Source organism: Hyperoodon ampullatus (assembly GCF_949752795.1).
Source record: "Hyperoodon ampullatus genome assembly, chromosome: X".
Lineage (NCBI taxonomy): Eukaryota > Metazoa > Chordata > Mammalia > Artiodactyla > Ziphiidae > Hyperoodon > Hyperoodon ampullatus.
In genome coordinates this window covers 62,524,956-62,539,565 of record NC_136913.1, presented here as the reverse complement: position 1 = coordinate 62,539,565, position 14,610 = coordinate 62,524,956, and the positions used below count along the sequence as shown (strand labels likewise).

Genomic DNA, 14,610 nt, shown 5'->3' with positions numbered 1-14,610 from the left:
ATGATCACCCTGATCCCAAAACCAGACAAACATGTCACAAAAAAAGAAAACTACAGACCAATATCACTGAGGAGCATAGATGAAAAATCCTCAACACAATACTAGCAATCAGAATCCAACAGCACATTCAAGGATCATCCACCAAGATGAAATGGAGTTTACCCCAGGAAAGCAGTGATTCTTCAATATACGTAAATCAAACCATGTGATAAACCATATTAACAAATTGAAGGAGAAAAACCATATGATCATCTCAATAGATGCAGAAAAAGCTTTTGACAAAATTCAACAGCCACTTATGATAAAAACCCTCCAGAAAGTAGGCATAGAGGGAACTTACCTCAACATAATAAAGGCCATATATGACAAAAAAACAGGCAACATTGTTCTCAATGGTGAAAAACTGAAGCCATTTCCACTAAGATCAGGAACAAGACAAGGTTGCCCACTCTCACCACTCTTATTCAACATAGTTTTGGAAGTTTTAGCCACAGCAATCAGAGAAGAAAAAGAAATCAATGGAATCCAAACCGGAAAAGAAGAAATTAAACTGTCACTGTTTGCAGATGGCATGATGCTATACATAGAGAATCCCAAACATGCTACCAGAAAACTACTGGAGCTAATCAATGAATTTGGTAAAGTAGCAGGATATGAAATTAATACACAGGAAGCTCTTGCATTCCTCTATATTAATGATGAAAAATCTGAAAGAGAAATTAAGGAAACACTCCCATTTACCATTGCAACAAAAATAATAAAATACATATGAATAAATCTACCTAAGGAGACCGAAAACCTGTATACAGAAAAGTATATGAAACTGATGAAAGAAATTATACATGATACAAACAGATGGAGAGATATACCATGTTCTTTGACTGGAAGAATCAACACTGTGAAAATGACTATACTACCAAAAGCAATTTACAGATTCAATGCAATCCCTATCAAACTACCAATGCATTTTTCACAGAATTAGAAATAAGACAAAAAGGCAACCCACAGAATGGGCGAAAATATTTGCAAATGGAGCAACTGACAAAGGATTACTCTCCAAAATATACAGGCAGCTCATGCAGCTCAATATCAAAAAAACCAACAGCCCAATTCAAAAATGGGCAGATGACCTAAGTAGACATTTCTCCAAAGAAGATATACAGATTACCAACAAATACATGAAAGGATGCTCAATATCACTAATTATTAGAGAAACTCAAATCAAAACTACAATGAGGTATCTCCTCACACCCGTCAGAATGGCCATCATCGAAAAACATACAAACTATAAATCCTGGAGAAGGTGTGGAGAAAAGGGAACCCTCTTGCACTGTTAGTGGGAATGTAAACTGATACAGCCACTATTTAGAACAGTATGGAAGTTCCTTTAAAAACTAAAAAGAGAACTACCATACGACCCAGCAAACCCACTACTGGACATATACACTGAGAAAACCATAATTCAAAAAAGACATGTATCACAATGTTCATTTCAGGTCTATTTACAATAGCCAGGACATGGAGGCAACCTAAGTGTCCATCAACAGATGAATGGTTAGAGAAGATGTGGCCCATGGATACAATGGAATATTACTCAGCCATAAAAAGAAATGAAATTGAATTATTTGTAGTGAGTTGGATGGACCTAGAGTCTGTCATATAGAATGAAGTAAGTCAGAAAGAGAAAAACAGATACCGTATACTAATACATATATACGGAATCTAGTAAAAAAAAAAAAAAGGTTCTGAAGAACCTAGGGCCAGGACAAGAATGAAGACAGATACCTAGAGAATGGACTTGAGGACACGGGGATGGGGAGGGTAAGCTGGGATGAACTCAGCAAGTGCTATGGACATATATACACTTACAAATGTAAACTAGATAGCTAGTAGGAAGCCGCCACATAGCATAGGAAAATCAGCTCGGTGCTTTCTGTCTACCTAGAGGGGTGGGATAGAGAGTGTGGGAGGGAGATGTAAGAGGGACGAGATTTGGGTTATATGTTTATGTATAGCTGATTCACTTTGTTATACAGCAGAAACTAACACACCCTTGTAAAGCAATTATACTCCAATAAAGATTTTTTTTAAAAAAATCTCACTAATGCACACCATTAATTAATTGCTTTAAAAACAAATGCACGTTTAAATACTTAAAAGCAGACTGAGAATAAAAAGATGCTCTACAGAAAGGGGAGTAAAGGTAACAATGACTTTTTTCTTCCTGTCTGCAAAAATTTAAAATGAAACACTTGAAACAATCAGGGCATTGTTGCATAAATTCCAATTTTTCCCCTAGTGCAGATTTTAATAAAACAAAATTAATTTAATTTATGTGTGTTAACTTGCTCTGTGAATGTAGAAAGTCACAGAAAACTGTAATGATTTTTGACCAAATAAAAGAATATCTACTCATGATAAGGTCATTCTGTTTTTATAGATTTCTATGAACCTAAGGAAAGTGTAAAAAAACAATCAAACAGGTAATTTTGTTCTCTGTAACCTCTGATGCCTGGGATTGGTGGGGGCTTTGAAAGTAGGGTGATTGATTGTCAACCATTATTCATACATCTGTGAGCTGTTCCACCTGTTTTAACAGCATGGGTTAATTTGTCAATAGTCAGAGATTCTGAAAAACTGAAAGAGAGAAGCTTATTGTATAATAACATGGTGGTCACCAGGACCAATTCTGGAACAAGACTGCCTTTCTTTGAATCAATTCCAGGCTCTACCGCTTACACTATATGAGACCTTGCTGGTTATTTAGGTCCGTGCTACCAAATTTTCCCAGGTGTAAAATAGAGATTATAAGGACAAGCATTTTATAAATTGTTATAAGATTAAGTGGTTTAATGATCAATTGCCTGGCAACCATTTAATTGTGTGGGTGTTTGTGTGTTTGTGTGTGTGTGTGTGTGTGTGTGTGTGAGAGAGAGAGAGAGAGAGAGAGAGAGAGAGAGAAAGAGTGAGAGAGAGAGAGAGACAGAAGGAGAGAGTGTTTGATGCATAGATCCCATATAAGTCAAACTCAAATGTGGCGGACTTTCAGAAATTACTGGAATAAAGATATAGAGAGGATTTGGACTTGACACCAGGATTTAATCTCCTTCTCTGGTCCAGCCTGCACTCAGTGAAGAAATGTGGACCTATGATCAAAATTATTAGAGATTCAATAAAAAGTAAAAGACTTGTGTTGCTTTTCAAAGCAGGAAGTGTTTTTTAGGTTTCCAAAAATGGATGTAAATGATAATGAACCCGGTAAGAAGAGGATGTAGAAATGAGGAAGAGAGATTGAAGGAAGGGAAGGATAGAAGTGGTAATATCCTAATTTTTTTTTTCGGTACGCGGGCCTCTCACTGTTGTGGCCTCTCCCGTTTCGGAGCACAGGCTCCAGACGCGCAGGCTCAGCGGCCATGGCTCATGGGCCCAGCCGCTCCATGCCATGTGGGATCATCCCGGATCAGGGCACGAACCCGTGTCCCCTGCATCGGCAGGCAGACTCTCAACCACTGTGCCACCAGGGAAGCCCAATATCCTCATTGTATAGAAGAAAAAAGAAAAGTTAATGTGACTAAGGTGTATGCAAGGAACTGAGGGCTAAGTACATTATTTAAAGTTACTAGAGTCATCAATAGAGAAACTAAAAATCAAAAGAAAGTATAAAATCTGAGAGAAAGAAAGTGAGGGCAGAATGAAGACACAGTGAATGAGTTAAATTCTCTTCTGTAAGAAGAATGTGGTCACTTGATGATGGCTAAAGTTGATGAATGGTGTGAAATAGCAGATTAAGCACTTTATTTAGATGTAATATGGTAACTGCCAAAACAGTGCAAGCGGGAATTATTGAAATGATCTACCCTGGGAAGCACAACTGGGAAATGGGAAGTGATGGGGTCTCAGACCTTTGCCTTTTATCACAAGCTTGTTTGTACTTTCTGGTCACCACTATTTTATTTACCATGTGTGTGACTTCCTTTCAGTAAGAGCAATTTTTTATTTTTGAGCATGGTTTCTAAAAGATGGTGTGTATGGAAGGAGGTCCCAAAGCTAATCATCATGACTTTACCAAGGCTTTACCACATGGAAGGAGATTTCATCTTACATCTATTATACACAGTGAAAACTTAAATTGCTCAGCAACTCATGGTAATGAAGATCAGCCACTCATATGCCAATAACCCATGCATGTGTCTTAGCACAATCATGAACGTTGGTAGGAGAGTTCCAGAGACATCATGAACACGTGAAAATGCATTCAAGTGTCCTGTAGGAAAGAACTTGAAGGAACGTAGTGCCTCATAGTAATTTATCTCCAAAATGGTCCCCAAAAAGTGTGCTCAAAGGGATGAATAGCAGCTGAGGGAAAATTCAGCTCCTGACTCAACACCCCATTCTATGAGACAGTATTATCCAATCTTCTAGGGGGTTTTCTTGAGGACAGAAAATGGCATTCGTTCATGTGTTGACTTGCAAGGTCCTTGGATCTTAGGGAAGATAAATAAATGGGTCATAAAAATGTCCTAAGGTCAGGAGAACAAAGGAAAACCTGAATGCGAGTGTAAGTTAGGTGAGTTCAGGCCAGAGAATCAGGCACTTGCCTAGAGTAAAATCCAGCCATAACCTGGGATATAACCCAGAGGATCAGACTCCCTCTGAACTGACACCTTGCTCCTGGTTAGAGAGAAAGTGCCAAGCTGCCTTGGACACCAGAAAGGAGAGACACTGGGCCTTCAAAAACCAGCTGAACAAGGATATCCTCAGGACAGAGGGAACTGACATTAATAAGGAGTCCCTTGTGTTGGGCACTGAATGCATGCAGGGCACTGTGAAAAGCATTTTCCAAACATTATCACGTCTTTTTGTCCTTACAAATATGCATCCCTTTGTACAGATGAGGACTCCAAAGCTAAGGAAACAAACAAAAAACGCAAAGCAATTTGACCAAGGTAAGCATAGCTAGTAAGTCATGGACTGGGGATATACCTACAGGTATATTTTTATAAGGTCATGCCTGTAAACTGCCTAAGATTATGACAAAGAAGGCCATTAAAGTTTTAAGCATACATTGGGAGGAGAATTGGTTCCCAGAGAGAAAAGTATCTGAAATTCTATGTAAAAACCATCAGTCAGTTCTCTGTTCTTGGTTCCTAAGTAGGGTTGGGCAAAACTACTTGTTATTAAAAAAATTCCTAAGAACCTTAATTACAACTTCTGAAATTCAAACTCAAAGCACAAACCGAGGCTCAGAGCGGTTAAGTGTTTTGCTCTGGAACTCTGCCTACAAGAGAGTCCATTTGACTCCAAGGCCCATGTTCTTTGAGGAATTTAAGCCCAGGAATTCAGGAACATACAAGGACTGCTAGGAGTATAGGCTTCTTCATTTCTCATGACCATCCTGAGCCCAAATATCACCAATCATGTTCCCTTTTGTGGACCCTGTCTGTTTCTTAGAGACAAATAGCAAAGGGTCAGAGAAATTCTCATGAAAGGAGTAAGGGAAAGAGACAGAGAGAGAAAAAGAAATTAGAGAGAGAAACTGAGGACTTACTTGTATCCTGCCTTTAATCACACCCAGAAGTAACCAAGGTTTGTGCCCTATGGGGGGTGGCAAGGAGAATGGGATTGGGGGGGTGCTCCAAAAGGGATGGTAGCTGTATTTTGTGTTTTTTTTAATTATCCTAAAAATCTAACCAACTGATACAAAAATAGGACAAATGTTTTATTTTTTTCAGTTTGAGTGATGTGTACTTGGGGGCATGTTCTGTGACCCACTATAATTTTTGTATGTTTAAAAACCTGTTAACGATTTTAAAAAGATGGAGAAAGACAGTTTGAGGTAGGTGGAAGCCCTCAGGAAGGATGGAGATTGGATCATGGAGTACTCAGAGTATTCTAAGAAGGCCCACAGTGACCAAGATAGAGAAAGGTGAGAACGGGGAGGTTGGCAAGGGCCAGGTCATGCAGCTCATTATATTTAAGTCATGTTGAGGAGTTTGCCTTTTAGTCCAAGTGAAGTGGGAAGCCTTCTGGGGTTTTGAGTAGGGGAGGCAAAAGGCGCCATTCATTTTTCTGGAAGATCAGTCTGGCTACTGGATGGACAAGGAAGTTTGGTGGAAGTGGGAGAACAGTTAGGAGGTTTGGCAGGATCCCATGAGAGGCTTAACGGTGGACTCCAGTGAAGTTGGAGAGGTTCAAGTGGTGTTTGGGAGGTAGAGGTGATAGGAATGGCTGAAGGATGAGACAGGGGCCAGAGGAAGATGTGGGAGTGGGAGAGGAAGGAAATAAGGGTGCCTCTCCATTTTTATTTCACTTGAATACCCGAGTGCATGGTGATACCATTTAAGGATGAAATGCCTATGAGACATCCAGGTGGAGATGTCAAGTAGGCATACAAATATATATGGGATCACAACCTCTTATCTTCCTTCCCGTGCCCTGATCCCCAACATGCAAATGAGACCATATACTGTCCCCTCTCTGCAATTTGCTTTCCTCACTTAATAATAGCATATTTTGAAGGTCCCCCTAAATCAGACCCTATGGACATAACTCGTGTTTGGTAATGATTGCATAATAATCCATGGAATGGCTGTGCCACAATGTCTCCAGTCATTCCCTGGTTGATGAGTGCTTGCTTTGTATCCTAGTTTGCCCAGTGTGAATCCTTAGGCGATAAACATGCTTGTGTGTGTAAGTCCTGATGTCCTGGGGCTCTTACGTCTATTGACTCAATTCTCATTCCTTCCCTGCCCTACATCTCTGCCTCCCTTAACTCTTCACTTTATGAGGATCCAAAGGACCATTTGCTAAATGTGCTGTATTTATTCAAGACAATTTAATAATCATTGTTCTTGTTTGTTAAATAACAGGGGTACACACCCAAACACTTTCCTAAATTCTTCCTAAATAAAAGTCTAAGGCTGCTATTTTTGCTGGCCTGTATGTCAAGATTATTTTCATTCGGGGGAGTTTGGGGGCAGTGTGAATTGACACAATCAATTTGCCTACTACAAAATACATGTATGTTTTCATTCTCTATTCCCCTGAGCATCCTTCCTACAGCTATGTCAACAAGAAATTCATAGGAAGAGACTTCTTTATGTAGATCCCTGTTTTCAGTGTTTTGATTCATTTTTTACGTATAGAGCTCATCTGTCCCTCTCCCCACTGGTACCCACCCTCATCCCTACCTTCTTCCATTATTTTCTATTCTTTTCTCCTGCTCTCTGAACCGCATCCCCATTCCTTTCTATTACTCCCTCCTGAAAGGAAGAAGGAGGTGGGCCATATAAAATGGGAAGAGCAGGGCCGGCTCCAAACACTCTTTGAATGTCTCTGTATCTGAACCTATGTCTTTAAAGCTCCACCTTGAAATGAACAGAAAGAGAAATCCAAACCCTAGCACACAAAGTTCTTGGTGTCCTCCCGTTTTAAACCAAGTCCCATGCACATACAGCCAGGAGCACTGAAAGCAGGACCTGAGTGAGGACACTGAGGCTGGACCCTGCACAGCCCTGGAGAGGAGTCAGGTTTAGGGCCAGCCCATTTACCGTCCAGTCCTTCTCAATCTCTTCTGCTGGCTTGTTATCCTCAACCCAACTTCTACATGTTGGCATGTCTCAGGGAATAGCCCTGCGCTTTCTTCTCCTGACAGTACTCTCTCTAGGTGATTCTGCCCAGTCTTGTGGCTTTAAATACTATCTGTGTCCTGTTGTCTTGATAATTCTGTTTCTGCAGCCTACACGGAGAGTGGACTTTTCCAGACTTCAGACACGTAACATGTGCAAATTGGAACTCTTGACACACATCCCCACCTGTCTTTCTCCCTTGTACAAGTCTAGCACATCCACTCTCCGTATTGTCTGTGACTATACATAACGCCTCCATGACCAAGACTTGCAGGAAAAGACTCTCATAGTAATCATTCATTTCTTAAGTTTGTTCACCAACTGCCTTCAATCCACCAGCAAGTGCTGTTTGTTCTCTTTCCAAAATATCATGTGAACCCATGCACTATTCTCTAAATTTGTGCTGCCAGTCTGGGCCAAGCCACTGGCATCTCCCAACTGGGCTACTGCAAGAGGGCCCGAACTGGTCTCCCTGCTTTGCTTTGTGCCCTGCCCACTTGCAGTTTTTTCCACAGAGAGCAGCCAGAGAGAAATTACTGAATATAATTAGATCATGGCACTCCCTTGATTCAATTCTCTCTCTGGCTCCCCAGAGCTCTTTGAGTGAAAACCAAACTCCATCATGGCTCCTTCCCACCACTACACTGTCCTTTGTTCCCTCCATCCCGTCTCTCACTGGGCTCCAGCTACACCGGCATCTCTTCTGCGGATCCAGTGCCCCTCTTTTTTTGTCACAAGGCCAGAGGAATTGCAGTTCTCCTGGCTAGGCAGGTTTTCCCCCCGTTTTCCAGCAGGACTGGCCACATATCACTGTCCTCAGAAAGGCCATCCCTGACCTTTGCCACTTCTCTTGGGTTCTAAGTAAGACGTACCAAATCATCTCGTTTATTTCCCTGAGGGCATTTGCAGCAACCTTTAAGTGCTTTGACATTTTCTGCCATGTTTATTGTCTGTCTTCCCCACTAGAAGATAAGTTCCTTGGATGCAGGGGCTCTCTGCCTAGAAGAAGGCCTGGTACAAGGTAGCCCTCCATAAATACTTGTTGAATCATCGAGTGAATGAAATGAGTAACACTTCTTCCCACAAGAAAGGGACCTCTCCCTCCCTCCGCTGACACTCCACAGGGCTCTTCACTTTTGCCTCAATCATAGCAACCAGTAGTCAGAACACTTTTGATTGCAGATGTGACCAGGAACTGAAAAAAAGGAGACGGAAAACCCAGAGAAGCCTCTGTGAGAAAGGACTTGGAGAGCATTCCCCAGCTGCTCTCCTTGTCACTGTAGTAGCCTTCTTCCTGTTGCTGGAGGGTCAGCGGCCTGGGGATTGTCTTCTGGTTTGACAGGTTTGTGGATTCACTGGCCTCAGCATGACTTCGCTGAACCTCTTTCTCCTACCGATTTCTGTTACTCTGTGGGCTGGAAGTCAAAGCCAGAGGAAGAGTTCTTGTTGACTCCTGGTCCTTGAATTGGTCCCTTTTGTCACCTCTGTCTCCAAACAATGGGCACAGAAGCTCTTCTCGTCATCCCCACATCCCCTACCTCCCAGCAATCATGGCTTCCCCTTGGCCGCTGCCTCCTCAGGTCCCTCTTGGTGGCCACCTGGAATGGTGAGGCAAACTTCATCTGCCTCCTGCCTACAAGCAACCTAGACCCTCAGGAGATGGCTCCTAAGAGTGGTGACAGTGACCACCTTGGTCAAGGCACCAGCAGTACAGCAAGCTTTTCCTAAGTCTCTGTCCCTGCCCTTTGCTTGCACCCTGTCTAGGGGCAGAGTGCTAGACTTTGCAAGCTGGCGAGACACACGTCTGTATGTCTGCTTCTCAGCCATCTTGGGATGCTTTCCAGACAGCGGTGAGAAAGTTCTCACTGCCTCACACCCCATGGTGACCCAGTCAGTTCTGAAGGTTCAGGGTTGTTCTATCATGTGCAATTGCCCAGGTCCAGCCAACGCTGCCACCACAGAAAACAGCTTTATTGACCCAAGGAAGGTGGATGGGTGGGAGTGAGGGGGAGGTGAGAATATGTGCTGGGCAGATGAAACTCCATGGCCACCATAGTCCAACCACACAGCACATATAGCCCTCTGCTGGCATTTCTCTTATTTGTATGGGCAGCCTGAGCTTTAGTGGAGTGAGGAAAGGCACTATGCTTTGATCATTTTTTACATCTGACCCCGAAGTCCACAGTTCAATGCCTGGCTCACGGTAAATGTGAAACCCCTACTTATGGAAGGAAAGGAGGGACGGAGGGAATGGTTGTTCTGGCTCTTTGGGAACTGGTCACAACTGACTGTCTTCTTTTTGTTCTATCAGCTCTGTCTCAGGGGCGTGTGTGTGTGTGTGTGTGTGCGCGCGCATGCGTTTACATGTGTATTGATGGGTTTCTCTCCAGTTTCATTGAGATATAATTGACATATAACACCGTATAAGTTTAAGGTGTACAACATGATTTGATATAGGTACACATCGCTAAATGATTACCACAAGAAGTTTAATAAACATCCATCACCTCAGTTAGTTACACTCTGTTTTCCCCTTGTACTGAGAACTTTTAAGACCTACTCTCTTAACTACTTTCTGTGTTGATGTTTAGTTTGTACTCTTTCTAAAGATCTGATCATACCGAGTCCCTCCTTGAATGTACTGAGCGGACCCCGTGAGCTTGGGTATAGAGTCCAAGCACCTTAGCTTGCTTTTCAGGGCCCCCCACACCTTCCAGCCCCACCTCCTGCCATATACTCTTGGAGATCATGAGCTCTGTCCACACCAGATTATTAGGCATGACCAGAAGTGCCCATGCATGTGCTAGCATGCTATAGAGCCTTGGACACAGACTGATGCCTCTGTCTGGAGTGCCTTCCCTTCTGCCTCGATGTGGTGGACTGCTACTCATCTTTCAGAGCTCGCCTTCGGGGTTTTGTCTTCTGGGCAGCCTTGCTTGATTCCTACCAGGAATGGTTAGTAGCTGGGTCCTCCTTTCTGGAAGAAGTGGGACTCTAGCCTCTGTTGCCCTCTACTCTAATGGTTGCTCGCTTGCCTATCCCCTCAGCTTTTGGTCTTGTGTGGCCTCTCTGCTCCCACAATACACTCTGCTCACCTTTCCTCACCTTGCCCCACACCTCCAACACATCAACATTCACTGCTCACTTACCACATTGCCTATCTCTGAGCCCCCAGTGCCAAGTACTGGATAAGGCTTCCATAATTACTAGCTGGTGAACTGGGATGAGACACCTCATTCTAGAGAGATTTCAGGCTTTGTTTCTGTTTTGAACGTGGATGTGCCTTTCTTGGTTCACGTTGGGAACCTCAGCACCTTGAGGGCAGAGACAAGAGCAAACTAGTGCCTGGCTCTGGACCAGGCCCTGTCCCCAGCTCTTGATTTGGCTTACCTCACCTATCATGGAGGACAGCACTAAGGACAGGGTGCTCTTGATTCCCCCGCTTCCAGGCTGCATGAATTGAGACTGGATGGGTGGGACGAGTTGGGGGGGGGGTGGGGGCTGAAGAACCCCAGGTCCCTAGTTCTCCCATGGTCTGGAACAGGGACAGGGTTTCTAGCCCAGACTGTGCACTCCCAAGGTCAACCTTGGGAGTTGACCGGTCTATTTCCTCTTGCCTCCCGGACCCCTGTATATCCCTAGGGGCCAGCAACGGTCCATAAATATTTGTGGCATGGCATTATGGATGAATGAATACGTGTTTCTGTGTTCTTTATTTCCTCTTCTGCAAGTGTTGCAGAGGAGGGAAAGAGCCGGAAAAGGGGGAGGAATCTCTGAGAAAATGGGTCAGCAGGCTGCAGTGGGAGCTTGCCCCACTTGCCCCAGCTCCAGCTCAGAGTAAGAGTTGCTGCCTTGGTGGCGGTGATGTTGGAGAGCGTGTGTGCCTTGAGGTGGGGAGAACCCCTGAACGTGAGAAAACCATTTGTCTTGGCTTTGTTTAGGCCGGGCAAGTGTATTCTCAACGCCACCCACCTTCTCTTGCAAGGTGCTTGATTTAATCATTTAAATGTTCTATGGGGAGAGGAAGGATAAAACAAAACTCCCTAAATCTAACCCACATTCCCTCGGTCCACATGGAGCCCTTTCCCTGGCTTCCTCTTCAAACACCTCCAGCCGATCCGACAGGCTGAGGACTCACACTCCCGCCCCCCAACCTCAAGCCTCCCGCTCCCGCCCCCTCCCACCGTCCGCGGCCCCGCAGCCCCGCAGCAGCCACAGGGGGAACCAAAGAGACAGAAGCCTTCCCAGCTGCCCGGACCACAGACGCCAACACCCCCCGCCCCCCACCACACGCCGCCCGCCCGCGCCCCGCACGCTAGCCCACGACCGAGCGGCGGCCGCAGCAGCAGTGGGCTGCAGGCTGCTGCGACTCGCACCGGTGCGCTCCTGGCAGCGCTCGCCATACCAGGTGACTGGGACTCGCCAGGTCGGCTGGCCCGGGGTCCCGCGCCCCAGCTCGCGCTCGCGCCCCCGGCCCGGGTTCCGGCGCCCACCCGCCCTCCTGCCCTCTCCCGCCTCTCCGCCCCCCAGCTCGCGGGAAGGGAGGTCGCGGCAGCGGCCCGGGGGCACCGGCGACCGTGGCGACAGCGGCGACAGTGGCGGCGGCGGTGGCGGCGGCGGCGGCGGCGGCGGCGGAGGCTGCGGCGGCGACCGTGGCAGAAGCGGTGGCGGAGGCCTCCGTGGCGGAGGCGGAAGCAGAGGTGGAGGCTGAGTTGGAGGCCGAGGCCTCAGTAGAGGAGGCAGTGGCGGAGGCCACCCTGGGGGAGGCGGCGGCAGCCCTAGCGGGGGAGGAGGCGGAGGCCTCCCTGGCGGCAGCGGCAGTGGCCGTGGCGGAGGCCAGTGCGGCCGAAGCCGCCGCCACGGCAGAGGCTGCGACGCCCCCCTTGGGGGAGGCGGAGGCGGAGGCGGAGGCGGATGCGGATGCAGATGCGGAGGTGGCGGCGGCGGTAGCGGCGGCGGCGGTGGCCGCCGCGGATGCTGATGCGGAGACGGGCGGGGGCTCCGGGGGGAATCCGGACTTTCCTATGGCTTCGCTGTACGTGGGCGACCTGCACCCTGAGGTGACGGAGGCAATGCTGTACGAGAAGTTCAGCCCGGCCGGGCCCATCCTCTCCATCCGCATTTGCAGGGACAAGATCACCCGCCGCTCCTTGGGCTATGCGTATGTCAACTACCAGCAACCGGTGGACGCCAAGCGGGCCCTGGAGACCCTGAACTTTGATGTCATCAAGGGCAGGCCAGTGCGCATCATGTGGTCCCAGCGGGACCCCTCGCTCCGCAAGAGCGGGGTGGGCAACGTCTTCATCAAGAACCTGGGCAAAACCATCGACAACAAGGCGCTGTACAACATCTTCTCGGCGTTCGGCAACATCCTCTCCTGCAAAGTGGCCTGCGACGAAAAGGGGCCCAAGGGCTACGGGTTCGTGCACTTCCAGAAGCAGGAGTCCGCCGAGCGGGCCATCGATGCGATGAACGGCATGTTCCTGAACTACCGCAAAATTTTCGTTGGGAGATTCAAGTCGCATAAGGAACGAGAGGCCGAAAGGGGAGCCTGGGCCAGGCAGTCCACCAGTGCTGACGTCAAGGATTTCGAGGAAGACACCGACGAGGAGGCCACCTTGCGATGAAGACACCCCAGGAGCGAGCCAGCCAGCAGAGCCAAACCTTGGCTCCCACCCGGTTTACAACCCCACCATCTGCCCCCCTAACCCACCAGCAGTGTATTGTATTGGGAGTGCAGGTCTCTCTCTCTCTCACAACCGCCCCCACCCCACTGTCTTCCTTCCCTCCATCTCTCCCTCCCTCCGCCTGTCTCAGTCCCTCTCCCTCCGTGTCTCTCTCTGACTTTCTCTCCACTCCCTTCTCGTCCCTACCCCTCCTCTCCCCTCCCTTCCCCCCACACCCACCTTGGGTGTTGTGAATAATCTTGCTAATCTGTGCCACTTGACAGGTTAAAGGCTGTCTTCTCCTTGTGGTTTGGTTTAAAAAGCACTTTCTCTCTTTGTTTATTGCACAGGTGATACAATTTCATGGTAGAAACATCAGGAAGGAGAAGGAAATCAGATGAGGGAAACCCAAGAGAATAATTGCTCCCTATGACCCTACTACCCGGAGACAACCACTTTTACCATTCCCGTGTGCTGTTTTCCAGGCTCTCTCCTCTCCTTCTCTCTCCCTCCCTTCCTCACCTCCACCCCACCTTCCCTCTTAACACACTGTTATAGAATGGTTCATGTATGTGGTGTTTCTTAATCTGCTTTTTCAAAAACTAAAACCAAACAAAAATCAACCCATTGAACTTCTTTCCACGTTATTCAACAGGCTTAGGAAACGTCATCTTCAGTGCCTGAAGAGTGTATCGATGGACCCTAACATTTCTGTAGTCATTCCTGCATTGTTGGACATTCAGGTGGTGCCTAGTTCTTTCCCTGTGTTTAAACCCAGCACTGTGTATACTCCAATGAGTGAATTCTCCCTTGTCAAGCCAAATCTTCGCTAGCATACCTGATGATCTTAACTGTGGACTTGCAGGATCCACATATGGACATTTTAAAGACTTTTCCTGTGTGTTGCCAAATGGCCCCTTCATAAGCATTGTACCGATTTGCATTCATGCCAGCCAGCTCAGCTAGTAAAAAGAGTATGCCCATTTCCCCTGCATAGTCTCCTGGTCACTGTAATTGATGTGTGTGTGTGTGTGTGTGTGTGTGTGTGTGTGTGTGTGTGTGTGTGTGTGTGTGTCTTGACCAGCTTCATGGGCTGCAAATGGTATTTCACTGTCCTTGGTTGTTTTGCTGAATTTAAATACTGTTTTTCACCTCCTTCCCCTGTGCCCACTTCCTGCCCTTTTCCCCATTCTCAGAAAAATAATTCAGCTTCATTGCAGGAAACAAATCACAAAGCGGACAAGTTAACAGAAGAAAATTAATGTCACCTGTAATGAATCCTAATGAGCACCCACACCTGCCTGAATCATCTTCAT

The 14,610-nt window shown here is 46.6% G+C and overlaps 1 protein-coding gene across 1 annotated transcript; it reads left to right on the top strand.

Annotated features, from left to right (window-relative positions):
* Positions 1–12,586: 12,586 nt before the first annotated feature.
* LOC307069417 (polyadenylate-binding protein 1-like 2) lies at positions 12,587–13,255 on the top strand (the record flags this gene model as incomplete). Its single annotated transcript, XM_079727759.1, has 1 exon — positions 12,587–13,255. The coding sequence occupies exon 1, from the start codon at positions 12,653–12,655 to the stop codon at positions 13,253–13,255; it is 603 nt and encodes a 200-aa protein (XP_079583885.1). The 5' UTR covers positions 12,587–12,652.
* Between the last annotated feature and the right edge of the window lie 1,355 nt (positions 13,256–14,610).